General features: G+C 51.7%; 1 protein-coding gene across 1 annotated transcript in view; it reads left to right on the top strand.

Moving 5' to 3' along the window:
* LMX1A (LIM homeobox transcription factor 1 alpha) overlaps positions 1–2,565 on the top strand; it is a 43,439-nt gene extending 40,874 nt beyond the window's left edge. Inside the window, exons 6-9 of the mRNA XM_032118577.1 lie at positions 23–100; positions 203–272; positions 407–577; positions 762–2,565. Coding sequence (XP_031974468.1) covers positions 23–100; positions 203–272; positions 407–577; positions 762–922 — 480 coding nt within the window. The 3' untranslated portion in view covers positions 923–2,565. The remainder of the gene's footprint in view (positions 1–22; positions 101–202; positions 273–406; positions 578–761) is intronic.
* Positions 2,566–26,492: the final 23,927 nt, after the last annotated feature.

The following is a 26,492-nucleotide window of genomic DNA, read 5'->3' as shown; positions in this document are numbered from 1 at the left end:
CACTGTCACTCTTCTCTCCCAGGTGCGGGAGACACTGGCAGCAGAGACAGGGCTGAGTGTCCGTGTGGTGCAGGTCTGGTTCCAGAACCAGCGAGCAAAGGTGGGTTACAAGGGGTGCCAGCATCCATTGCTGGGGCTCCCTCCCTCCTGGCTTTGGACAGGGGATGATTTCATTCCGTTTCTTCCCTTGCTTCTCTCCCAGATGAAGAAGCTCGCCAGGAGGCAGCAGCAGCAGCAGCAGGACCAGCAAAACACACAGCGCTTGAGCTCAGGTACCCCCTCACAATTGGGGTTTCCCTATTTCCCAGCCCTCTCCAGGCTTCCCAGTGGAGCTCGGCCACCCAAAAAGCAGCAGTCTGACTGCGCTGACTGATCATCAAGAACATGACTTGATCTTATCTTGCAGCCCAGACAAACGGCGGCGGCGGCACAGGGCTGGAGGGGATGCTGAACCCCTACACCACCCTGCCCCCGCCCCAGCAGCTGCTGGGCATGGAGCAAAGTGTCTACGGCTCTGACCCTTTCCGGCAAGGGCTCACCCCGCCCCAGATGCCCGGAGACCACATGCACCCCTACGGTAGGACTCTGGGGTTGGTCTCTTGCCTTCTCTCCTTCAAACACATGCTGGGTTGGGGGGGGGGGGGGGGTCCCCTCACCCCTAAATACCTTATGCTACAAAAGCTGGGGGTACCAGTCACTGTCGAGGTGCTGGAGGAGAAAGCAGGCGCTGAACCCCTTCTGTCCCTTCCCTGCTTCCCAAGGTGCCGAGCCCCTCTTCCACGACCTGGACAGCGACGATACCTCACTGAGCAACCTGGGGGACTGCTTCCTTGGCACGGCGGACACTGGGCCACTCCAGGCACGAGTGGGAAACCCCATCGACCACCTGTACTCCATGCAGAACTCCTACTTCACCTCCTGAGCGCAGCATGGTCCCCGGCACGGGGCAGCTGCTGCGCTGCCCCAGGAGGGGCTGAAGAGCTCCCGGGGCTGGGAGGGAGGGGAGCAACACTGCTGGGATGCCGTCAAATATGTTGTAGCTTGGGGTTCCCAAGGAGCGAGTTAAGTTATGAGTTGCATAGTTTCGTGTTTCTCTTAGGAGCCTAGGATTAGGGACAGGGGTGGTTTTTGCAGCTGGCTGGTGAATTTTCAAATTTCAAACGGGGACACAAATTCCTCATTTCAGCAGGGGGAGGGGGATTCTCCCGTAGGAGCATCCTAGTGCTGTATCCCACCTTTAGAAAGAGCAAACTGCTGATTTTCATGGGGAAAGCCTGCAGCATCAGCCGGGCTTTGAAATTTGAAAAGCTGACAGCGCTTTGGGGAAACACGAGGGGAAACGTTGCTGCAGGGTTTGTTTTTTCCCCTCTGTTCCCTCAACCAGTTTGAGCACTTGCTGCATAAACATAGGGACTTTGAAGATAGATGTTCCCATGCGAATATAGAAAGCTAGAAACCCCTGACATTGTCCCTGTCCCCGAGGACAGGGCTGTGTGTGTGGATGTGTGTGTTGTGTGGGCACGCACGTGTGTGTGTGCAGAGCCGTGTGGCTGGGAGTGTTGCACTGCACAGCCACACCTGCCAGATTGTATCAACAAAGTTTATTTCTATCAAAAATTTACTGTACAGCAAAAGTAACTTTATTTTCAGTGTGAACCATATTTAAGGAAATACTCAATGCACTTAAGTTATAAGAGGAAATAATTTACTTTTTATAAACGTTATGTTTAGGTTGCAAAAGCCCAGTGGCAGGGAAGGAGCATCAGTTCATTTCAGGCGATAGATTTAGGTTTTGGGGTTGGTTATTCTTGGTGTTCTCAGGTTGCCCCACTGGTTTCAAGGTGCAGTTGAAACACAAAGCAGAGCTGGGTCCAGAAACCTGCTTTTTGCCAGCAGACTGATGGGGGCAGCATGGTGACCAGGCCCCGTCCCCACTGCTGGACGTGTCCAGGAGGTCAGTGTAGGGTGGACATGCTGCTGGAGCTGGTGGACATCCCAGTCCATCAGGGCTCAGCCATGCTTCTCCACATCACCTTTTCCTTCCCCATCAGGGCCCAGCCTGCCTCCACCAGCGACCCCATCCCATACCCTCAAATCTGGGTGCTAGGCCGGTGTGAGCTGCTGTCCTGGCACTGGGAAATGCTGCAGCCCAAGCCACCAGCCCTTGGGGGAAGCAGAAAGGAGAGACAGCCCTGCCTTTCCCACCCTGTGCTTGGCTTCATCCCTGCCAGACCTGTGGGAACCTGGGGAAAGTTCTCCTTGGGGTCAGGCCTTCAGCTTGGCCCTCACCTCATCCCTACACTCGTTTTCATGCGTTGTGTCCTTTTGTGCTGCTGTTCACAAACGATGTAAGCGACAACCTGTAAAGACGTGCAAGTGACTGTGAGGCTCAAAACACTGGCTCGTCACCACCATCCGGTCTGACACTGAATGTAGCAGGGTCTGGAGATGGCTGACCCAGCAGGAGATGCTGACACACTGTCAGAAATCACATACCGAGATGAAATTAAAATGACAAAAGAATCTCTGTTAAAGAAAAAAAAAAAGCCTGGTCTTTTCTTGTGTGGTTGTGTCCTCTTTGACTGGGAGAGGGAAGGGTTTGAGTCATCTCCAAAAGCAGTGAGGTCTTGGGTAGGATGTAGCGAGAGCACGGGGGAAGTTTCTGCTCATTGGGTTTTTGATATCAAATATTCACAGAATCATAGAATTCATAGAATTCACAGAATCATAGACCCCTTCATGGTGTGGGTTGGAAGGGATTTTAAAGAGCATCCAGTTCCAGACCCTTGTCATGGGGAAGGGTGTTGGGGTTTTGGGAGTTCCCCTTCTGTTTCCTTTTTTCTCTCAAGGAATTTTTCCCATATATGTTGCTGGGGCGACAAATTGCAGGGTGCTTGGGAGAAACAAAAGACCTGGCCACTGAGGGAGGGGTCCAAAAGCTACTCTTTGTCACCTGGGCTTGTGGGCTGTTAGTTCTCAGCGTTTTGGACAGAGAGAGAGGCTGGAAGGAATTCGTCAGCACAGCAGGCTTCTGCTTTTTCGGCTGCCTTCCTTCTACCAGAGAAACCCTGGGATTCCCAAGCCGGCCTTCCCCGCCCCGCTAGGAGCCGGGCTGCAGCTGCCCTGCTCCTGCTGTTGTTTCGAGCCTTCGCTACTCTGTAGCCCCGCACTCCCTGCCTGCCCAGACCTCCGGGGTTCCCGCCGCAGCTCCTGAGTTCGATACTTCTCGTCTGCCACCCGGGATTTGTGCTCGTCCCTGCCATTCCAGCCTGCTGTTCCCGAGGGTCCGGCCAGACACCGGGATCGGCTGCCCAGTGGTTTGTGAAGCCTTTGTCCCATCCCTTCCCGGGATCCCAGGCTGCCAGTGCCGCGTGCTCCCCGAGCTCGCTCCGGAGCGCCCCCTGCAGCCGCGGGGGAACCATCGCACCTGCCCTGCTCACCGGGAGCCGCCAGCGCCCCTGCCGGCTGCGAGCGGAACTGCACCAGAGGGGAAAGGGCCTGACAGCTGAGAAGGCTGGGACTGGGTTTGTGATTGTTTGCTGTTACTGCCATAGTTATTGCTGTTTGTTTGCCTTGTTATACACGTATAGATATATAATAGTAAAGAACTGTTATTCCTGTTCCTCATATCTTTGCCTGAAAGCCCCTTAATTTCAAAATTATAATAATTTGGAGGGACGGGGGTTGCATTTTTTTTTTCACTTCAAGGGAGACTCCTGCCTTCCTTGGCAGACACCTGTCTTTCAAACCAAGACAGATCTTGGCGCCCAATGTGGGGCCTGAGGGCATCAAGAGAAAGGGGTGAAAAAGGAATAACAGTTCCTGGATAACTTAATTTTGTGTGCTGGATATAGGAACCTTGTTAGGCAGCACTATGTGGTCTAGTTTACCCTGGTTCAGGTGGCAGGTGGTCGTGGCTATATTCTTCCCCTTTGCAGCTCCTTACCTAAACCTCTGACTAAGGCTACCATTGCTGTTATCCAGTTTGCACTATGGGTCAAGAAGGTGAGGAATTCATGGGCTTTTAACTTCCTCCGGAATGTGGGCACATGGATAAAAGGTTATCACACACTGAGCGCATGTTTTTGGGGTTATGTTAAAAATGGTACCTTCTGTGAGGAAATGACACCGGGGGAAGTTTTCTCCCAACACCTCAACCAGTTCTTTGGGCCCACCCCACCAACTTTCGAAGGGTTTAGATTCCCTCTGAGTACTAACCAACTGGTGCTGGTAGGCCTACTCTATTTAGCATCCAGAGATTGAGATTGACTTGGATAACTACCCAGACACCGGCCCCAGAGACTAGAGATCCTATCCCAGAGCCTGATCCTGCCCCAGAACCTGACACAGCCCCAGAGACTAGAGATCCGGTCCCAGAGCCTGACACGGCCCCGGAGACTAGAGATCCTGCACCACAGCCTGACCCTGCCCCACAGCCTGATACTGCCCAACAGCCCACCTCAGAAACGAACCACCCAGATTTAGTGGGGGCACTGATGAAGGAGATGCGTGAGATGTGCCAGGTGCTGAGGGAATACACCTCCCCAGCTAGTGGGAAGCCTTCTCCCTGCCCCAAAGGGGGAGAGTCTGATGGTGCAGCAGCGGAACCCATGAATGTTACAACCGTCCAGGTTTCAGCTGAACCACAAGGACAATCACAGCCAACAGCGGTCACCCCTGTGCAAAGGAGGAAGTATAAGACCAAATCAGTGCGCCCAGTTAATGATGATGGGCAAGCAGGGCTCTCACAACCAGCAGGGGAGTCAGAACCTGAAATCATCACTGAGTCCCTGTCGTACGACAGTCTCCATAATATGCGAAAAGACATTGTGCAAGGGGGGCGCAAGCCTTATACAACCTGGCTGCTTCGGGTTTGGGACCTTATGGGCACAGGTGTGCAACTGGATAGTGGTGAGGCAAGGTATCTGGGATCGTTGACCCAGGACCCAGGTGTGGACCAGATATTTGTGAGGGAGCCAGGGCCCCTTTCTCTCTGGGAGCGGCTCTTAAGGAGTGTGAGAGAAAGGTTCGTTCACACAGACAGAATGCAGGAGTACCATCATAGAATGCAGTGGAAGACACTCGAGGAAGGGATCCAGCAGCTAAGAGAGGTGGCAGTATTAGAGGTACTCTTTGGGAGGGATGGGCAACATGATAATGACCTCGACAAGGTCAAGTGCACAGGATAGATGATGTGGAACCTGGCAAAGCTAGGGCCACAGCAATACACCTCCTTCATTGCAACAATTAATGCCGAGGATAACTGAGAAACAGTAGGCTCTGTCGCAGCAGGCTCAGGAATTATGACAGTATGGTCAATGGCCCACTGAAAGCTCATGTCTCTGCTGTGGTTAAGGACCTCAAAGAGGAATTTAAAGAGGAGATTAGGGGGATGAGGGAGGAGTTGAGGAAGATCAGTGTGGCACCAGTGCAAGTCACAGGCCCCCAAGTCAGAGCCTGACGTCCCCTGGCTAGAGAGAGAGGGTATATCCCACGAGCTGAGCTGTGGTTTTTCCTGTGTGAGCATGGGGAAGACATGAGAAGGTGGGATGGGAAACCCACCTCAGTCCTGGCAGCACGGGTGTGTGAACTCAAGGAGGGAGGCACTAACCGAGGGGGTTCCGCTAAGGTGAAGGTAGCCTCAGCCTCCTGTGACCGAGCTGCCAGGTATTACAGAAGAGAGGATGATATGTCGGATCCCCTTGAAGGGACCTCGAGCATGTACGCCCAGGGAAAGAATGATAACCAGGGCTAGAGGGGCCCTGCCTCTAGCCAGGAAGAGGCACGGGAGAACCGGGTTTTTTGGACGGTGTGGATCCGATGGCCTGGCACATCAGAGCCACAAAAATATGATGCATTGGTTGATACTGGGGCACAGTGTACTTTAATGCCATTGGGACATGTGGGGGCAGAACCTGTATCCATTGCTGGGGTGACCGGGGCATCACAGCAGTTGACGCTGTTGGAAGCTGAGGTGAGCCTGACTGGGAAGGAGTGGCAGAGGCCCTGTGTATTCTGGGCATAGACTTCCTCCGGAATGGCTATTACAAAGACCCAGAATGACTCAGGTGGGCGTTTGGGATTGCTACTGTGGAGGCAGAGGGCATTAGGCAATTGAGCTCCCTGCCTGGACTTTCAGAGAATCCTTCTGCAGTTGGGCTCCTGAAAGTGGAAGAGCAACGAGTGCCAATTGCCACCTCGACAGTGCACCGCCGGCAGTATTGGACAAATTGAGATGCTGTGATCCCCATCCACAAGATGATCCGCGAGCTGGAGAGCCAAGGGGTGGTCAGCAAGACCCACTCACCCTTCAACAGCCCCATCTGGCCTGTGCGCAAGTCTGACAGGGAATGGAGATTGACTGTGGACTACCCTGCCTTGAATGAAGTAACTCCACCACTAAGTGCTGCTGTGCCGGACATGTTGGAGCTCCAGTAGGAGCTGGAGTCCAAAGCAGCAAAGTGGTACGCCACTATTGACATTGCCAATGCATTCTTTTCCATTCCTCTGGCAGCAGAGTGCAGGCCTCAGTTTGCCTTTACCTGGAGGGGCGTGCAGTACACCTGGAACTGACTGCCCCAGGGGTGGAAGCACAGTCCCACCATCTGCCATGGACTGATCCAGGCTGCACTGGAAGAGGGTGAGGCCCCAGAACATCTGCAGTACATTGATGACATCATTGTGTGGGGGAACACAGCATTGGAGGTGTTTGAGAAAGGAGAGAAAATCATTTAGATTGTCCTGGAAGCTGGTTTTGCCATCAAGAAGAGCAAAGTCAAGGGACCTGCCCGAGAGATCCAGTTCCTGGAAGTAAAGTGGCAAGATGGACAACGTCAGATTCCCACTGAGGTCATCAATAAGATCACAGCAATGTCTCCACCGACCAACAAGAAGGAGACACAAGCTTTCCTAGGCACCATAGGTTTCTGGAGAATGCACATTCCCGAGTACAGCCAGATCGTGAGTCCTCTCTACCTGGTTACCCGAAAGAAGAATATTTCCACTGGGGCCCTGAACAGCAGCAAGCATTCACCCAGATCAAGCAGGAAATCGCTCACGCAGTAGCCCTGGGCCCAGTCAGGACCAGAGGTGAAGAATGTGCTCTACTCTGCAGCCGGGAACAATGGTCTGTCCTGGAGCCTCTGGCAGAAGGTGCCTGGTGAGACTTGGGGCCGACCACTGGGATTCTGGAGCCGAAGCTATAGAGGGTCCAAAGCCAACTACACTCTCACAAGAAAGAAATCTTGGCAGCTTATGAAGGAGTCCAAGCTGCCTCAGAAGTAATCGGCACAGAGGCACAACTCCTCCTGGCATCCCAACTACCGGTGCTGGGGTGGATGTTCAAAGGAAAGGTTCCTTCCATGCATCACACCACCGACGCTACTTGGAGCAAATGGATCGCCCTCATCATGCAGCGCGCCCGAATTGGAAACCCAAGTCGCCCTGGGATCTTGGAAATAATTACAAACTGGCCAGAAGGTGAGACTTTTGGGTTATCTTCTGAAGAAGAAGAGGAGCAGGTGACATGTGCCGAAGAAGCCCCACCATATAATGAGCTATAAGAGAGTAAAAGACAACACGCCCTCTTCACTGATGGTTCCTGCCAAATTGTAGGCACTAGCCAGAAATGGAAAGGTGCTGTATGGAGCCCCACACGACATGTTGCACAGGCTACTGAAGGAGAAGGTGGATCGAGCCAATTTGCTGAACTCAAAGCTGTCCAATTAGCTCTGGACATAGCTGAAAGAGAGAAGTGGCCAAAGCTCTACCTCTACACTGATTCATGGATGGTAGCCAATGCTCTGTGGGGTTGGCTGGAAAGGTGGAAGTAGGCCAACTGGCATCATAGAGGAAAACTAATCTGGGCTGCTGAGGAGTGGAAAGGCATTGCCACTCGGGTAGAGAAGCTATCCGTGAAGGTCTGTCGTGTAGATGCTCACGTCCCCAAGAGCCGGGCTAATGAAGAACATCGTAACAACAAACAGGTAGATCAGGCTGCGAAAATAGAGGTGTCCCAGATAGACTTGGATTGGCAACATAAAGGAGAACTGTTCCTAGCTCGATGGGCCCACGATGCCTCAGGTCATCAGGGCAGAGATGCCACCTATAAGTGGGCACGAGACCGAGGGGTGGATCTAACCATGGACAGTATCTCCCAGGTTATCCATGACTGTGAGACATGCGCTGCGATCAAGCAGGCCAAGCGGGTGAAGCCTCTGTGGTATGGTGGGCGATGGTCCAAATACAAGTATGGGGAGGCCTGGCAGATTGATTACATCACACTGCCTCAAACCCGCCAAGGCAAGCGCTATGTGCTCACAATGGTAGAAGCCACCACTGGATGGCTGGAGACCTATCCTGTGCCTCATGCTACTGCCTGGAACACCATCCTGGGCCCTGAAAAGCAAGTGCTTTGGAGGCATGGTACCCCTGAGAGAATCAAGTCTGACAATGGGACTCATTCAAGAACAGCCTTATAAACACCTGGGCTAGAGAACATGGCATTGAGTGGGTGTACCACATCCCTTACTATGCACCAGCAGCTGGGAAGGTTGAGTGGTGTAATGGACTGCTTAAAACCACCTTGAAGGAACTGGGCGGGGGGACTTTCAAAAACTGGGAGGTGCATTTAGCAAGAGCCACCTGGTTAGTTAACACTCGAGGTTCCACCAGCCGAGCAGGCCCTGCCCAATCTGAACCCCTACAAACAACTGACGGGGATAAGGTTCAAGTGGTACACATGAGAGGTATGTTTGGAAAAACTGTTTGGGTTAATTCTGCCTCGAGTGAAGACAGACCCATCCGTGGGGCTGTCTTCGCTCAGGGACCAGGTTGCACCTGGTGGATGATGCAAAAGGATGGAGAGACCCGATGCTTACCTCAAGAGGACCTTGTTTTAGGGTGAACTACCCATGGCTCTGTACTTGTATCAGTAGCAGCATGTATATTTGTATATAATTCAGGTGATGCATGTATTCATATGGTTAAAAGGGTTAAGTTTCATGTAACATGTTAGTATGGGAAAAATTCAGGGTAGATAATGTTGGGGTTTTGGGAGTTCCCCTTCTGTTCCCTTTTTTCTCTCAAGGAATTTTTCCCATATATGTTGCTGGGGCAACAAATTGCAGGGTGCTTGGGAGAAACGAAAGACCTGGCCACTGAGGGAGGGGTCCAAAAGCTACTCTTTGTCACCTGGGCTTGTGGGCTGTTAGTTCTCAGTGTTTTGGATGGAGAGAGAGGCTGGAAGGAATTTGTTGGCACTGCAGGCTGCTGTTTTTCGGCTGCCTTCCTTCTACCAGAGAAACCCTGGGATTCCCAAGCCCGCCTTCCCCTGCCCCGCTGGGAGCCGGGCTGCAGCCGCCCTGCTCCTGCTGTTGTTTCGAGCCTTCGCTACTCTGTAGCCCCGCACTCCCTGCCTGCCGAGACCTCCGGGGTTCCCGCCGCAGCTCCGGAGTTCAATACCTCTCGTCTGCCACCCGGGATTTGTGCTCGTCCCTGCCATTCCAGCCTGCTGTTCCCGAGGGTCCGGCCAGACACCGGGATCGGCTGCCCAGCGGTTTGTGAAGCCTTTGTTCCATCCCTTCCCGGGATCCCAGGGCACCGGTGCCGCGTGCTCCCCGAGCTCGCTCCGGAGCGCCCCCTGCAGCCGCGGGGGAACCATCGCACCTGCCCTGCTCACCGGGAGCCGCCAGCGCCCCTGCCGGCTGCGAGCGGAACTGCACCCGAGGGGAAAGGGCCTGACAGCCGAGAAGGCTGGGACTGGGTTTGTGATTGTTTGCTGTTACTGCCATAGTTATTGCTGTTTGTTTGACTGGTTATACACGTATAGATATATAATAGTAAAGAACTGTTATTCCTGTTCCTCCTATCTTTGCCTGAAAGCCCCTTAATTTCAAAATTATAATAATTTGGAGGGAAGGGGGTTGCATTTTTTTCATTTCAAGGGAGACTCCTGCCTTCCTTGGCAGACACCTGTCTTTCAAACCAAGACACAGGGACACCTTCCACTATCACAAGTTGCTCCAGGCCCCATCCAACCTGGCCTCGACACTTCCAGGGATGGGGCATCCGCAGCTTCTCTGGCAATCTGTACCAGTGGCTCACCATATTCTGTGGTCTGAGATTAAACTGCCCCTTGGAGTGTCCTCTGTGGCCAACAGACAGAGATTGGTGCATCTAGAAGGTGAGACACATGTCTCTGGCTCTCACCCAGGGTGGCAGAAAGGGGCTTGCTGGGGCTCTTCACCAGGCTCTCAGGGGGACTAGTACTTCATGAACCCCAGCCCTCCATTACAGGACCATGAGCAACTCCATGTTAGAACTGCCAGAAAGGTATGGGTGGGTGTTTTCCAAAAGGAATTGTTGTCATCACAGCTCCCAGACATAGAGAGGTTCCACAAATATGCCACCAAATCAGGATCCACAGCTCATTTTCTGAGATGTTCAAAACAAAGTGTTCTGCTTCCTGCCCATCATCAGTCACTGCTCTGGAGCTCCTGTGCTAGAAAATGTTTTCTGAGTCCAACCTGAAAAAAGAAAAATTCAAAAATGGTGTGACTGTAAGAAGAAAACTTGTCATTTTTATTGTCCAAGTTGTAAAATAAGGAGCAGCCTAAGAGCAGCCTGTATTTCCTGGGTTGGTTTGGGGTTTAGCTCTGTTTTAAGATGGCAGCAGGGAAAAGGGTTGGACTTGTCTCCTGGTGGACAGGTTGGGGAAATTATGCCTTGAGGTTTCTCTAACACTGGGCTTGGTGGTCTTGGAGAAATGCTTGGCTGGTGCTATGTGGAAAAGAGGGCAGATCTGGGAGAGGTGGATTATAGGTGGTGTGGAGGAGCTGCTGTGGTCCATGAAACCAGCATGATTTGTAGGATCAGCTCAAGGCAATGGCTGGGTTAACACCAGGCTTGCAATGTAAAAATAGATGTTTCTCATAATGGTTATTAAAATTGCCTCAAAAAGTCCTCTCACTTGGATACTTCTTAAAACATCATGTTTAAATTTGTGGGGGTTTGTTATTAATGTTTTAAAGATAAAAGGTTTGTCTTCCCCACCCACAGCTATCTCCTATTTGAAAAATGCTCAGGTGAATCAGTCTGGCTTTCCATCATACCAACTGCCAATTTACACTTGCTAAAGTGCTTCCCCCAAATTAAAACCGCCATGTCATACAGACTGGCTGCCTACTTTTAAAATCTTGCAAAAATGTAATGACACCCTGTAATAACAGTTTCTTGAGACAAATGTTTGTATATTTATAAAATTATTATATTGAGTATGTAATTTTGGGAAAGGATCAGGATTGTGGATGAGGGCAGATTTTTGTCTAGCAAAATCAGGAGAATTCATGGTTTTAAACCTGTTCTTCTGCCAGTTGGCCCTGTTCTCGACACAGGCCGAACATGAGCCCAGTTTGCAATCTTGCCATGGAGTAGCAGATGTGGGTCCTCCTGTCATCTGGATTTCATATCCTCTTGTTCCTTATTTCAGGGTGTGGATGGATCCTGCCAAAGCAAAACTGGCTGGGCCTTATCTTCTGCAGGTGATGGAGTCACTGCATGGCAGATGACTGTTGTCAGGCTGGGTGGGTTGTCAGATGTCCCTTGGTTTGTCCCCTGGGATGTCCTTTCATGGGGCTGCTTTGCCATACTGTGCTCCATGTCTGAGCCCACTCTCAGCTGGGGAGTGGCTCCCTAGGACAAATGATACCTTCTTGTCAAAGCCAGGAAGAAAAGAACAAGGTATGACATGAAAACAGGTTCTACCTTGCTCCCCAAGGCACGGACAATGCCAGGAACAGGTTGGGAGCTGACCTTTGTGTCTCTAGTGACTCCAAACAAAGCTGCTTCTGTTCAGGCACTGCTTGGTGGCCAAGGAGAGATCAAGTCAGAGATTACTTGTCAGTTGAGGACACTGATTAGATGATACTGATAGGCAGCCAGCTCTGAGTAATATTATGTTAATTAACTTGCTCTTTGTGAATGGACAGCTCAGGAGCTTGTGGCAGATGCAGCCTGGAGTGAAAATCAAAATGGCATTGGCCAATGCTGGCTGGGTTTGCAGCTGGGTATTTGAATCTTCGTGGTATTTTTAGGTATTTGTTGGAGACTTGTAGTGCACAGACATAAGAACTGGAGCAAGCAACCTTCCTGGAAGGATGTGACCTTGCTATCTAGGAAAACCACCTCCAGATGAAGGGCTGGAGCCTCGCCTTGCCTTGCTCTGAGTGGCCTGGCTCAGCATGTAACTGCAGTCAGTGGAGCTGTGCTGGCTCCTGCCAGCTGGGCGTGGGTGGGAGGAACACCTAAACCAAGCAAAGATCCTGGTGTAGTGGGGACGCCCATGCGGGAAGCTCAGGTCACAGCCACCTCCGCAGCCCCTTGCTGCACTGGGAGTTTGGGGGCTGCTTTCTGGTGTGATGTGGGCATGTCCCGGGGAGAAGAACCTGCAGGAGAGTTTCTCGCGTGCCCATATCCATGGGTCATCTCTCTGCACACAGGAGGTGGAGAGGGCCCAAATCCCAAGGAACCCAAGGCAGGGTCCTTTCCTGGAACTGGACATGAAAGGTGACAAATTCTGGGTTTGTTTCTTTTTTTCTGGGAAAATGCCGAAGTTTGGTTGTTCCTGTTACCTTTCCAGAGTGAAATAATTTGCCAGATGTTTGATACCTAAATTGACACTCTTCTGGGCACTAAATGTCACCCACCGTTAGAAAACGCTTGTCTTGTGACACATGATAGGGCTCAAACCACTGAGGACCAGTGTCTTGGCTTTATGGTGGGTCTGTGAGCAAGATCCCAGGTAACACCAGCTATACAAAGCTGTGACCTGCATTTGCTAAGTATTTTCTTCCACTGCTCGTCATCTGCATGGAAAATTTATTTTAAAAAGGAACAAGAAACGTCTTTATAAAATGGTGAAGACCTGCAATGGAAAGGCAAGAAAAGGGTTAGAAGCTCCTCAGGTGTAAAAAGGTGAATAACAGCTTCTTATCTTGTTGGAGATCAGACCAAATTCTTGTCTCCATTCCTCTAAGTGGCAACTGTGTTGATCATGAAAAGGTTATCTTGTCAGCTGTAGACCTCCTAGACACTGATGTGGAGGCTGACATGTGCTTGCCTGATTGACACGTCTAAGTTCACAGGCTGAGGATGAGCATATCCAACTGCAAACCATGTCAAAACACTCCAAGTGATCAAATACTGGCAGCACTTTCGGTGAAGAACAGGAGATTCCCACCGCCTCAGGCCCTCGGAGCTGTTGCTTCAGAGGAGAGATCAGATTTCTCCTCTGATGACCCTGAGAACAGGAGGCCCATTCAGAGGGATGCCTGGTGGGTTGGATCATGGTCTCAGGGCAGGGTGAATCCATGGCAGGAGGCAGGCAGGCCCTGTGGCACAGGGATGGGGAGCTGATGCCCAGCAGTCACTGCCCTACTGTCCTGTCAGTTTGGTGGCTTCGAGTGGGGTGAAGAGCCCCAGCCAATTGTTCCTAACCAATCTTATTTAGGACTCTTAGAGCCCAGACAAGACTGGTGCTCTGGAGAGCTGAGCTTTGGCATGTCAGCTCAGTGCTCTGAAACTGGCTGGCCCCCAGCAGCTCTGGCTCTCTCACCTCTGTTCCTTGTGGTACAGATGCAATAGTATCTGCCTGGGAGGGGAGGGGCTGTTAAGGGAGGTATCCATGAAGCCTTAGGCTTTTCTGCACATTCCCAAGAGCATCTGCGAGGAAACAAGTCTGTGCTCAACACAAGCTCAAAATAATATGCAAGCACGAAGAGCCCCGAGGCTGTGCATGAGAGAGCAAGGAGGAGAGGGGAAACAGTGAGCAATGTTGCTCAAAGAGGCAGGCACTGCCTGGAAAATACAGCATGAGATCATGGAAATGGAGATGCAGCGTAACACCTGTGCCTTGGGTGGCTGGTTATGTTGTCCTGACAACCTCACACTGGTGTCCCAGGCTTGGAGGGTTTGGCTCTGCAGTCGAGTGCGTGGAGGTATTTGGGAAGTAACCAGAGAGCCCCTGAGGAGTTTGGGGAGAGAAGACTGGTGAAACTCTTCCAAAAGGATTAGCTGGAGCCTGCCAGAAGCTATAACTAACTGTTGGCTGCTCTGTCTCCTCCTGGAGTAGGCGGAGGGGTGAGGAAGGGGCAGTGACATCCCAGCAGAAGGCCTGGGGGCTGGGGCACATGAAGCCTAATCCCATGGGGCAAAAACTGCTTTTTCAGGAAGCTCTTCAAGAAAGGCTGGGGTGTCAGAGCTGGAGACAGGATGGGAAGCTTAAGCAGGACACAGTGGTTACAGGACAGTAACAAATGTGGCAGAGCTAAAAAAGAGGATGTGAGCTGGGAGGAGGGTGGTTGGGGACGATGAGGTGGTTACTTCCCCTTAAGACAAAAGGAGTAGTCCCACCATGGCTGACCAGGAGGCCTAAGCAGAGGCACCATGAACCATCTGAAAGCCTGTTTGGATCCTCAGATTTAAGCTATGAGAAATAGGGCCAACTGTCAGCACTAGCTGGCTGAGCCTGGCCAGCCATCTGCAAAGAGTGGCAGGGAAGGAGACCAGCATGGCTGGTGTTTGACCAGTAGCTTTCCCATGTCAGGCTGGACTACCTGGGAGTGTGAGATGGGGAAGGGGCAATGAATTCAGAGAAAAATATCAGTGAGTCTTTGGCACGGAGCTAGAGCCATGAAGAAGCCCGAAGGCAGGTGCCATCCTCAAAAGCACTGCAATGTGCTGGGCAGCAGTGGTGGGACCTGCAGCCCATTCCATACCCCAGAAATGATTGTACAAACCATTGCTCTGCCTCTTTCCTGGGCTTTACAGTTCCCATCAATTAGAGCGTAATCACTTCCTTAAAAAGCTTTTAATTACAAGTAAGCTTATTCAAAATTATGAAATTGCCTCCTAATTGATTATTCCTGAAGTTTAACAGCTGTTTCCCTGACTTGCTTACTTTTTCGTTCCCTCAAAATAAAAATCTGCTGTTGATATGACCAGCACACCTCCAGCCAGGAGCTCGTGAGGACCTAACAAATTTTTGTGGCAGTGCTGGTTTTCGTGAAGGGATTGACAACAGCGCCTGGTGGAGAGTTGTGCCAGCCAAGGCCAGAGTTTCCCCGTGAAATATGAATAAGCAAAGGAGATGCTGCATTTTCAATCCTCCCCATGATGGCCTCAAAGCTGTGGCGTGCTGGGGGAGGAGGAAGAGTCTTGTTTCATCCCAGAGCCCCGGGCCACCCGAGCTTAGGCGCTGCCTGACCGCGTGCACCCGGCCAGCCCCTCCCGATAGCATCGGGGCAAGCACAGTAGGTGCTTTGTGCCTGAGGGGATCTGGTTTCTTGGGAGCAACTCTGCTCCTGGGGAAGATGATGACAACGTGCTGAGGGGAAGCGGAGCTTGAAAAAAAAAAGACACAACCTTGTGGATTCCTCCGGGATTGTTTCAAGGTGCTTCCTTAGGAAGAAGTCAGTGAGTATTCAGGGCTTTATAGTGGATTATCTGGTCTGCATCTCCCTGCTCCTGCTGACATCTGTAATGATGTTTTGAGTTTACTCAACCACAGGTTTTCACCCTGTGAAAACACACTCCTTTTTTAGCTTGTCTACCTTGCTTTTCTGCTCAGAAAAGTTGCATAAGCAACTGCCTGGCCTGTCAGCTCCTTGCCAAAATAATTCTGGGGGTTAGGTTTCTCTGGGTCTTGCATAAAGGGATACTGAAGAAATTTATAAATCTGTCCTCTAGCTCCCTCCTGCTCCATGGGGAGTTTTCAGTGGGAGCACATCCCTTGCTGGACTGCCAGAATTGTGTTGGTGAGCACTGCTACCATGTCACACCTGCAGGTGAGGTGTGAGGAAGGGGTTGTGGCTGCCCACCAGAGGTATTCACAGAGCCGTGGCAGACCAGGCTTCCCAGTAGCTGGGCTGCTACTGAGTCCTTCTGGCCAACAGGTTTCTGTGCTGGAGGAGCCCCAGGAATTTTGTTCAGCTGATTTGAGACCCACAAGTACATGTGGTGTGCTGGCATGTGGAAGAGATATGTTAGTGCTACTGCTCACTCTTCCCTACTGGCTCTATACTGGGTATGCTATTATTTATTGGATCTATTTGCCTCTGATCTAGGTGTCTGTGTCTTGGCAGGGTGCTAAAAGTCCTTCCATTTTCTTTCTAACTAAAAGTCTTGCTCTCCATCCCTCTTTCAGCAGCAAGCTCTAGTGAATGTGAGGCTGGAAAAAACCTCTGGAGGCTCTCACTGAGAGTTGAACAGTGTGCAAGACTCTTCCTGTGAGCAAGTCTTGAGTCGTCCTAACAATCTCTTCCTAGTGGGGTGTGGGATGCTTCAGTGAGGGAGCAGGACTCTCAGTTAAAAGGCAAAAGTCTTAGAAGGTCCATGGGAAATAGAGCAGTGAAATACAGAGATGGTGATGAAACTTTGCCATCTGCTCCAGAGCAAACCTACTGCAGGGAATATTCAGAGCAGTGCCAACACATACGAACTTGCTCCAGCAATGTGTTTGCAGTCCCACTGGTGCGGGAACCCACTGGAGGTGGCATCTCAGCTGCTGGTCCCTAATAAAATCTATAATGCACCTGGAAGCATCACCTTTATGCTGGACAGTGATGGGAAGCTGTCCTTTGGTGCCAGGCAGGCTGCAGTCCTATTATTCTGAGCTGTGCTTTTGGTGTCGTTTGTACTGGTAGGTAACTGGTGCGACACTCATGCAGCAGGCTGGCTGTCCTAGGAGAGACCCCCCTGAGCTGCTTTTCCAGGAGCGTGCACCTGGTTGTCCTGTCTGCTAACATCTGTGGATTGGAGGAGACAAAACACAGCTCTTGACATGCCACCTGTATAGCACAGCCCAGACTGAGAGCTCTGTCATACCCAGCCAATACAACCGTCCCTGAAACCGTAGCAATGCGCGGGCAAACTTCCCTCGTGGGCTGAACGGATCCAGTTTCAGTGCTAATGGGTTTCCCAGGATTTGCAGATGTGAATTATTTGCATTCTTGACTCGAAGGTGAGTGCAGGTGCATCAGATGGTGGCCGTGAGCACCCCTCCATGTGCTGCCCCCAGCTCCCGGGCACACAGAGCCGCTATTGTGCACCGCTGCCCATGCCCCAGCTGCCTGTGGGACAGCACATCAGCTGCTCAGGGTGCTGCTCTGTGCTGTCTGGGTGCTTTCTAAAGGTGTCTCTCCTTTTTCTCCTCCAGAGAAGATGTTTAAGGAGTCAAACCCTGAGATGGCCCTTGGGCTTTTGGTCAGAGGTCCATGGAAAACACCCTTTGCTTTAAACCGCCCTCCTTGTGTTTGCTCTGCTTAAACTCCAGGACTATTTAACACGCTTCAGCTTCTTATAAAGTTTCTGTCAAGATGGATTAGCAGCAGGATGACAGATTGCTATTACAGCCCCAGTGAACTTTTAGTACCTGCCAGTAAGTTCTGTGAGTCCTTTAAATCCTCCTGTGGATGGTCGGGTTGGGGAGCAAAGGCTGCTGCTTACACTGCCAGTATTCAGGGTATATCTGCCCCTCTCCCAGCTGTCAGCATCAAGGAGTGATCTCGAGGGATTTCTGCCATGATGTTCCCCAAGGCCTCAAAACACCTTCCTGGATGCAAACTGTATCCCCTCTCATTGTGGGACGAGATGATGCTCAGGGTGTGGCTGGAGGTCCGTAGCAGGCTCCAGGCAGAGGAGGGGCAGCAGCACATCTCAGCTCCTGCCTGTCCAGGGGAGGGTGCTAGGGTGTGAGCAGAAGCTAGGAAGATTTGGGAGACCCTCAGGGGCTGCAATCTGGCAGCTAAGGATAAGAGCACCCCTGATGCCAGCTGCCAGCTGCCCTTCAGGCAGGCTTGGCTTCATCTAGAGAAGCCATGGCCTGCGGCCCAGGCACCCTGGTACAGGTCAGCAGGCTGGTGGGTCTGGAGTCAATGTGATTTTTTTCTTCCTTCTACTGAATTTTTCATGTTTTTATTTGAATGTTGATGCACCTTTTCCCAGTACTGTCACCAAAACTGAAATAGCCTCAGCATAGAGGTGAGCCAAGGAACAGCTGCCTGATGTCCATGTGGTGAAGTGGCTGCCATGTGAAAGGGTGGTGCGTGGCAGTGGGTGTGCTGATGTGGTGCAGCTTAAACAGCTTCTGCCCAAGATCTTTGGGTCTCTGCTGGGTACCAGCACACCCTTCACTGCTCTCATCCCACAGTTTTTTCCCCCACCTACTAAATCCCCAGCTTCTGGAAGCATGGTGTGTGCAGGAAGATATTGGCTATACTGGATAGCTTCCAGTTGTGCAAAAAAAGCTTGAAACTGCCTTTGCCAAACTCCCTAAACTCAAAACACAGAAGTTACCTAGTACTTATTTTGGCCAGGGTGTTGCTGACTGTGTCTGGATGTGTTCTGCTCTTTAGGTTTTCCTTACTGGGATGCACATTTTCCCAGTAGGCAGTTTGCATCCATAGCTTATTAGCCCTTTGAAATGCCATCTTTCTCTTGTGCAGCATTGGACAAGTTTGTGTAGCTTGGCAGAGAGACAGTTGTTCAACAAGAGGCTGCAGCTGAGCAAGATGTCTTGTCTTGGCATGTCCAACACATTGTGGCTGCTATTCCGGCTGGTATTTTGGCCTCCTGCCTGCAGGACGTGCCTCAAGGCACCCAGCAAGGGCTGTGGAGCTGGATGCTGTGTGTCCTGATGCCATGGCTATGCTGAGGTGCTGTTTGATGTGGTTCAAGCAGGGGTTGTTAGAAACTCTAGCCAAAACTGGATCTCTGATAGGAGTTGCATGTGTGGCTGACAGGAGCCGAGACACAAAGGGATCTGTACCAAATGTATGGTGGATGCAGATAGAAAGGGGAGCTTCTTGTCAGTGGAGGAAGATTTGGGGTACTGGAGAGCCAGGGTAAGTTCAGACTTGCTGCTGGGAAGGAGAATGAGAGACCTTGGTTTCCTGGGGACTGTCCCAGCCCTGCCCTGCTTGATCTGGGTTGAGTGTCTGCTCTTTAAGAATCTTTGATTTTTTTTAATTTTTTTTTTTAAACTGTACAGCAATATGCGTTTTTGGAAAGCTGGGCTATTATCCCTTCAATAGCAAAATCCAAAGCAAAAGAGAGAAAGGGAGGGAGGGAGCACGAGAAGGGGGCCTTTGAAGTGAGCTGCGCAAATGAAACGTGTGACATCAGAGAGATGGCAGATAGCTGGCAGAACAAGGCTGTCTTTGAGCCTGGCTTGGACCCGGCCAGTGCGCACTTTACACCCCACCTCCTGAAGCTGGAGATGAAAGATGCCCCAGGCAGCCTGCCTGACCCCATTGCCTCTGCTATCTCCACTTGATTGCACAGTGTTTTGCTCCAAACAATTCTTCACTGTCTGGGCCGCACAGGTGAATCTCCTGGCTTGGCTCAGCAGCGGGGATGCCGCGCATAGCAGGGCTGCTTTATGCAGCGCTCACCTGCTCGCGGGGTGGCTTTCTTAGGACAGGCTTTGTTCCACAGCAGGGCATGGAGGAGGGGTGCAGAGCAGAGGATGGGGCAGCCCTGGGCAGCCTGGGGACAGGGAAAGGTCTGGGGGAATATGGAGTCAGAAAGCATCCTCGGCCAGCAGATTTGATGAGCCCAGAATCTTGTGCTGGATGCTCCAAGAAAGGATCCAGGATAGATTTGAAAATAATCTCCTGCTTCATTTGTTACAACCTGCTAATGTGTCTAAAGAACTCTGCTTTGCCCCAAAACGGGCCATGAAATCAGGCTTCACAGGCTACTTTAACACCCTCCCACTGAACATCATGGTACTGTGGAGTTCTCTGCATGGAGAAAAATCAGGCCAGATCCCACACTGGAGTCCCCAAACCACAAACCAGGACACAACCAGCATAGCCACAAGCAGGGCTAGAATAGACTCCTGACTGGCTCATTTCTGAGTGTCTTCCAGCAGTGTAAAGGCCCGGGGAGACCTGTCTCCCATGCATCCACCTGAACTGCTGTTTTGTGACTGCTTTCATAGGACCTGTGTCTTTCCACCTGGGTTACGATGGGAAGGGTAGGTGGACATTCTGCTGGTGAGAGCTGCAAGAGCCACTACAGCAGGAACAAATCACAGGGCTGGCCAACATCAGCTCTTGCTGGGGAAAGATGGAACAGGATTGAGCACTGAAGCCAGATTTTAGAAGATCAACAGCCAGTGGAACTCAACCCCTACTTGTGCTCGGTAGATGGACAGGCTCAGGGAAGCCTTGAGTGTCCAAGTAGTACCACAGATGTGTCCACACAACCTTCTCAGGGGACCCTTCCTCAGCAAATGCAGCCAGAGGCAATTCTGGATTAATGATTGGGGCAGACGTCAAAACTCTGAAGGGCATTTGAACAGCCGAGTTCCCATACGTAGATCTGAGCACCCTTTTGACCTTTACTGAAGAGATCAGAGCCAAGTTTTCCCTTGCATTCACTGACTTGTAAAGACTGAATGCCCTAAAATCAATGTTACTAGTGGGAACATGGAAATTAATTGTGTCAATCTATCACTCATCTTGCCCTATTACCCAGTGATTAGAACTTGGCCCCAAACACATGAACAAAGTATCTTCTGTGGCAGGTGACTGCTGCATGGGGGATGGCAGTGAGCGGCTTAGAGTGGCCAAAAGCAGAGAACAAAGCAAAGGGTTGGGTCTAGCACTGTTTGTGTTGGTTCTGGGGTTTCTAAGTGCAATGCAATGCTTTCCTTGCTTGGGTCTAGTCTGGTCAGTGTCACGTCTTAGGAACAAAGGATTAAGTACAAAAAGATAAAGTATGCAGAAGCCTGGGTTGCAAAGGAAGCAAAGTCTTCAGGACACATCCCTATCTTGTCCCTGCTGATGGGCAATGAGGAGCTTGCAGAAATTTGCTTAGTAAGGACTTGTGAAATGGTAAAGTTAGAAAAAAAGTAAAATAGCAGGAAACTATCAGTAGGGAGAAGTACATGGAGACAGCTGGCACTCTGTTCTGGACTGTCTTGGAGCAGTACTAAGGAATGACACACCAGGTTGATTGGTCATCTCCAGGTAGACCCTGGGGCCAAGGGGGAGACTTGCAGGACTGCTTAAAGGTATTATGTAGTGACCTGCCAAATAACTGCTTAGGGACAGGCTGTTTGAAGGTGTGAATGACACCAGCATGTCCAGCTGTCACATCACCCGACCCCAAGTCTGGCCTCAGGGAGCAAATGGTGTTGATGGTGACCTCTCTACCTCACCTTCATCTGCAGACAGCTTGGGGGCTGGTGACATGGTCAGGTTGCAGTCATGGCTGTGAAACAGCTGAGGTGCCTGATGGCTGGAGGGGGGATGTGATTGAGCTAACTTCAAGAGAGCCCAGCTGGGTAGCCATAAACAGGTACGAAAGCACAGAGCTTGGATTTGGGCTGAAATGACTCCACTGGCTGTGGCTTTAAGTTCAATTCATGTCCATCTTAGCTTTAGACTAGCTACTGTGAAAAAATTACAGCTTTGCTGTGCACACAACATGCCTGCACAGCTTCCAACCTTCCCCAGAGCTATGCAGTTCAGCCCAAGTAAAAAGCTGCTTCCCACCCAAGGTTACTGCTGAACTCTTGGCACCCCCAAGTCTCTTGGGGTGAGTTGCTGTTGGATTGGGGCTACCTGGAGGTGGCAGAGGGATGACAGCCCCTCCAACCCTCCTTGGGAAGGAAGCCACCTTCCCACTGCACACCCACTGAATGTGGTTGGTGTTCAGCAGCTCTGGGGCTTCACCTGTCTTCTCCATGGCAATCAGAGGGTTACAGCTTGGTGCAGCAAGTCAGCTTGGAAACTTGCCAATACCCCTCATACACGGATCATTTCAAAAGTGTTTCTCAAACTAGTGCTGGTGGGAAAAGAAAAGCCTTGCTGCCCTACATCAGCACCCCCATGTGCTCCCTGTTGCCCTCCAGCATGACCAGAATCCACAAAATAAAGCTGAATTTGGGGTGGGGGAGAACCAGTTATTCGAGGCAGAATCAGGCCTATGGGATCTGTGTTGGTTAGGCTAAACAGGCTGATCAGTTTGAAAACCTCTGGAAAACATCTGGATGGGTGGCAAGTCCCTGGAGTGGGTGGCACAGCCATGCTGTACCTCAGTTTTACACCCATCCCTTTTCCAAGGGACACCTTGTCAAATCAACCAGGACAAGATTCAAGGTTTAAATCATGCAGGCTCTGGGGGTGCTGGACACCTGTAGAGCTTTGTGACTCCATATCTGGATTACGTTCTGTAAAATGGGGAGAAGAGCATTTTCCCCTGATTCTTTCTCCTTCAGGGTATGGTTGTCCATCAGAGGGCAGAAATATTGCCCATTGCCACTGATCCTTTTGAAGGTTGCAGGGCTAATACCAAACTTCTCTGTGCTTTTCTGTGCCACTGACATCTGTGTTCACCAAAAGCTTTTCCACAGACTGTGCCCAGGCACGGAACTCAGTACATCTCTGTCCCAGCTGGTGGGAAGGGGACAGAGGGCCCAGATCAGGAGCTCTTTCCATGTCAAAAAGGAGTTAATTTGGGTGTAGAAGTTTGGAAGGGGACCTCAGTGGGAAAGGAGAAATTACAGCTATAATAGGCACTTCCTACCCCATGCCCTGATGCGAGACAGGGTGGGCTCTGTGCTTGCCCAGACTGCACTGAGTATCCTCCAATAGCCAAGACTGTGATGCTCTCCTGGACCTGCCATTTGGGAGCTTCCCCAAACCTTTTTCTGTGCTCCCTTTCTCCCTGTAGCAAGAAACAAGGAGAGAGAATCTGCTACCTGCGAAGGAGGATGAAGTGCAGAGCTGGGGAGTCCTGCCCTGTCATCATCCCCGGAGTTAGGAGGGTCCAGAAAGGTATTTCCATCTCTTCATAGGCACCCAGCTCTGGGGCTGCTTGTGGGTTTGGTGCACTGTTGAAGAACCTAGTGTTGTGCCGTTCCATGGCTCTGGGCTTTTCCAGCCTCTCTGTGCCACAAGGACAGGACAGCAGCTTTCCCTCCCAGTTGGACCCCCACCACAGAGGTGGCTGCAGCTTCTCTGTACCCACATGTCCCCTTCCTCCCTCTCCTTCATTAAGGCACTGATCTCTTCCCAATAACAAGGGGGCTTCTGTTCTACAAAACCTGCCAATTAGTCATTCTGGCTGGGTATAAACGTGGCACTTGAACAGCTGAGGGGACGGCGGGCAGTCCTGCCCCTTCTCGCAGCGTTGCCAAGCTTGCCATTAACACAATGTGACAACTAATCTCTCTATAGCATCTGACTGAGCAATTTTAATTAATAGCTCTGTACGCTTGCACACCCCCCCATCCCCTCCTCTCCACACAGGTACCACATGCCTTTAAAGCTCCTTCCCTGACACTGCAGCCTGCCTGGACAAAAGAGGAAAAAGGCCTCACTCTGCCTGTTAGTTCAGAAATACTGCTTGTTTGGGGCTGTGGCCCTTGGACTGAACCAGGAGCTCCCCATTCCCTGTCCCCTCTGGGTGGTTAAGGACCTCCATAAATATGATGGCTCTGGGGCAGAGGTGTTTTCTCAGCTCTGCTGGTGGTTGGGGCATCCCTGTGGTGGCCTGTGGGAGGTGAGGGGCTGGCAGGGCTGAGCCAGCTTCTTGGCCTGGATGTGGGGGAATTGGAAGGCACTGAGCGGGCATTTGTGCTGCTCCTCCAAAAAAGGCTTCCTAGATTTATTCAAGTGCAGGATAACATCAGATTTCCACAGCCAGGTCCTCTCCTGATGTGAACAGCCACAGCTTGGCCGATGGCTGCTGTTGGGGCCTCTGTGGTTTCAGTGCAGAGGTGTCCTGGTTTGTTTTAGGACAACTGAGAGGGCTCATCCATGGTGATCTTGAATGCTGCTTTAGGCAAATATTAGCTTGAGGAGGCCTGTTTGGGGGGCCGTGACTCTCAGTGGTGTGACCATCACCATGGTTGCAGCAAGAGCAAGGCCACCCCCCAGCATGGCCGAGAACCCAGAGAAGCTGCTCTGGGCTGTGTGGGTTACTGCAATGGGAGCAGCACATGAATTCCCCCAGGGAGAGGGGGAAATCATTGTGGTTAGAAAGACAGCTCGACCTTTCTGGTGAGGACAGGCGGAAAAAGCTGGGCACAGCGGAAGATACGAAGGCTGGCAGAGTGCAGGGGTGTGGGGAGTCCCCTCCCCACCCTCCCTTAATTCAATGCTTTGGTGCTTCTGAGCCAGGTGTTGCTGGGTAGCCAAGACCAAAGATGGAGTCAGGGTGGCTGGATATCCTGATCATGACAAAATTGCTCAAGCTCTTGGATAAGGGGAATACACTGGGTGATCTCCTCCCACACTGACGTGCATTGCAGCACCATTGCCCTCCTGCAGCTTCCTCCTGCCCAGGGCTGCACAGTGCTCTTCCTTCAGATGACCAGAGACAGCCCTCACAGGTGGTGAAAAAGCACCATGGGGTGCTTAGGCCTGGAAGGGCATCCATGCTTCCTCCAGGTTCTCATTCCCATGGTATGGCTGGGGGTCTTACACAGTCACCTTGGCAGAACAGCTGCAGTGTGTGTCCCACTGTGGTGCTGGGAGCCTGTGGCCTCACACAGTGACTCCCCCACTCCCCAGGTGATGCTCCTGCTGGATCTGGCCTGCTGGAGATGCTTAAGCAATTTGATGCTTAGGTAATAAATGGCAGGGAGCCCTTGCTCTCAATAGTGGGGTCAACTCTTGCCATACTGTTGGATAACTTATCTCTGGCTGGGAATATCTGGCCATCCTGGAAGCACTGCTTGTTCTGGACAAATGCAGGGGCTTGTGCTTTGCTTTGCTCTTGTAAAAAGCACAGGGTTGTGTTTCCAGATCTATCTCTTGCTCTGGAAAGATAGCAGATGTGTGGAATATGGGAGTAGTGTGTGGGAGCCCCCTTTCTGGAGATGGAATCTAGAAGGAATTAACCAACCAGTCCCATCCCTTTCCCTCTGCTTGTGCTTGTCCTTTCTGGCTTGGTCCTTGCTGGTGACTTACATTTCTCTTGGTCCCTCTTCTGCTTTGGAGGCTGCCCAGGCAGTATCCCAGAGCTCTGGCTGCTCATGCTGGAAGATGTGTGGCTTGCTTTGGCAGGGAATGCATCCTGAGACTGCCCAAGATCACCCTTAGTCCCTGTGGCGACTTGTTGAGTTCAGCCCCCTGGACACCTCAAGCACATCATCAGGCTGTCCCCTTGTCCTAGGACATGGGCCTGGCTGCCTGGGTGAAGCTGGGTGCTTCCAGCACCTTGACTCTGCAAGGACCACCAAGGCTGTTGCGTTGCAGAGAGCCACAAGAGCTTTCCTCCTTCTGGCTCACCCTTCTGATGGAGACATCACCTGCTGGGATATTCAGGAATCACCTCAGCCAGGCAGCTGCTGAGCACAGCCACCCATCCTCACCCTGGGAAACATGATGTGGACCAGCCATGCCCACACCCAGCCCTGGGCAGAGCATCTCTTCCCTGCAGTGGAGACAGAGGGGCTGTGTTTGGGATCCGTGCAGGTGCCGGTGCCCCCAGCACGCCTGGCACGGCAGTGGCAGGCGGCCACGGGCCCTGCCCCATCTGCCTGCACGGCAGCACGACGGGGAGCTAATGAGAAGCAAGGTGAGAGGCAGGAGACAGCCTGACAACTCTCTGGCTCTGCAAGCTGCCGGTGGAGCATGGGCAGCAGAAGGACGGCACCTGGCCCCCCTGCCCGGCATCTCCAGCCTCATAATGAGGTTATTACTGGCCTGCTGCTTGACGGCCAGCACCAGCATCTCTCGCCTCCTCATCCTCCCAATTCCCACTTGTGGCTGCGGGAGTGGCAAGGCAGGGAGGGAGGAATGGCCTTGCCCTTGCGCTTGGGTTTGGCCCAGGCTTTGGTGGGAGAGAGGGATGGTTTTGACCTTGCTTGCAGAGGATGCAGCGCTCCCGTGCTCGCTGCCTGTCCATCCCTGTTATTATCTCTTGAAGGCTGTTGGCCGTTGCAGCCTGGTTTGACAGGGGGAGAAGTCTCAAAGATAATTAAGTTCCTACAAGTTTTGTGAAAATAGGCAGGCAAAGGAAAGGGGTTCTGCAGGCGGGAGGCTGAGCCAGGAAACGGCGGCTGCCTTGTTTGTGGGAAGCACTTCCTGAAACCTGGACTGGGACATCAGGAAGGATGCTTAACAGGGGTTTTCCCACGTTGGGTCTGCTGGGGGAAAGGATGGGATTTTACACAGTATGCCCAGGAGCAGTGAAATCCCGGTGCATCCCAAAAAGGAATTCACATGTGGATAACGAAGGCACATGAGCTCCTTAAAAACTTCTGAAGGACAAAAAGCCCATCTGTGTTTGTGCCAGCTACCAGGACAGCGTCCTGTGTGCCAGTTGTGTCTCTCTCCCTCTGCCTGCAGAGCACTGGTTCAGAGACTCCAAGCACTTGTCATTGTCCCACCTCAACTAAGAGAAGCTGCAAGTGGCTTTGCTGAGCCAATCACCCCCAGCACGCTATTAATGATTGTATTAATTACTAATGCAGC

This window comes from Corvus moneduloides, chromosome 9, assembly GCF_009650955.1.
Source record: "Corvus moneduloides isolate bCorMon1 chromosome 9, bCorMon1.pri, whole genome shotgun sequence".
Lineage (NCBI taxonomy): Eukaryota > Metazoa > Chordata > Aves > Passeriformes > Corvidae > Corvus > Corvus moneduloides.
Note: the sequence above shows the minus strand (reverse complement) of the source record. Positions and strands in the feature narration are given on the sequence as shown.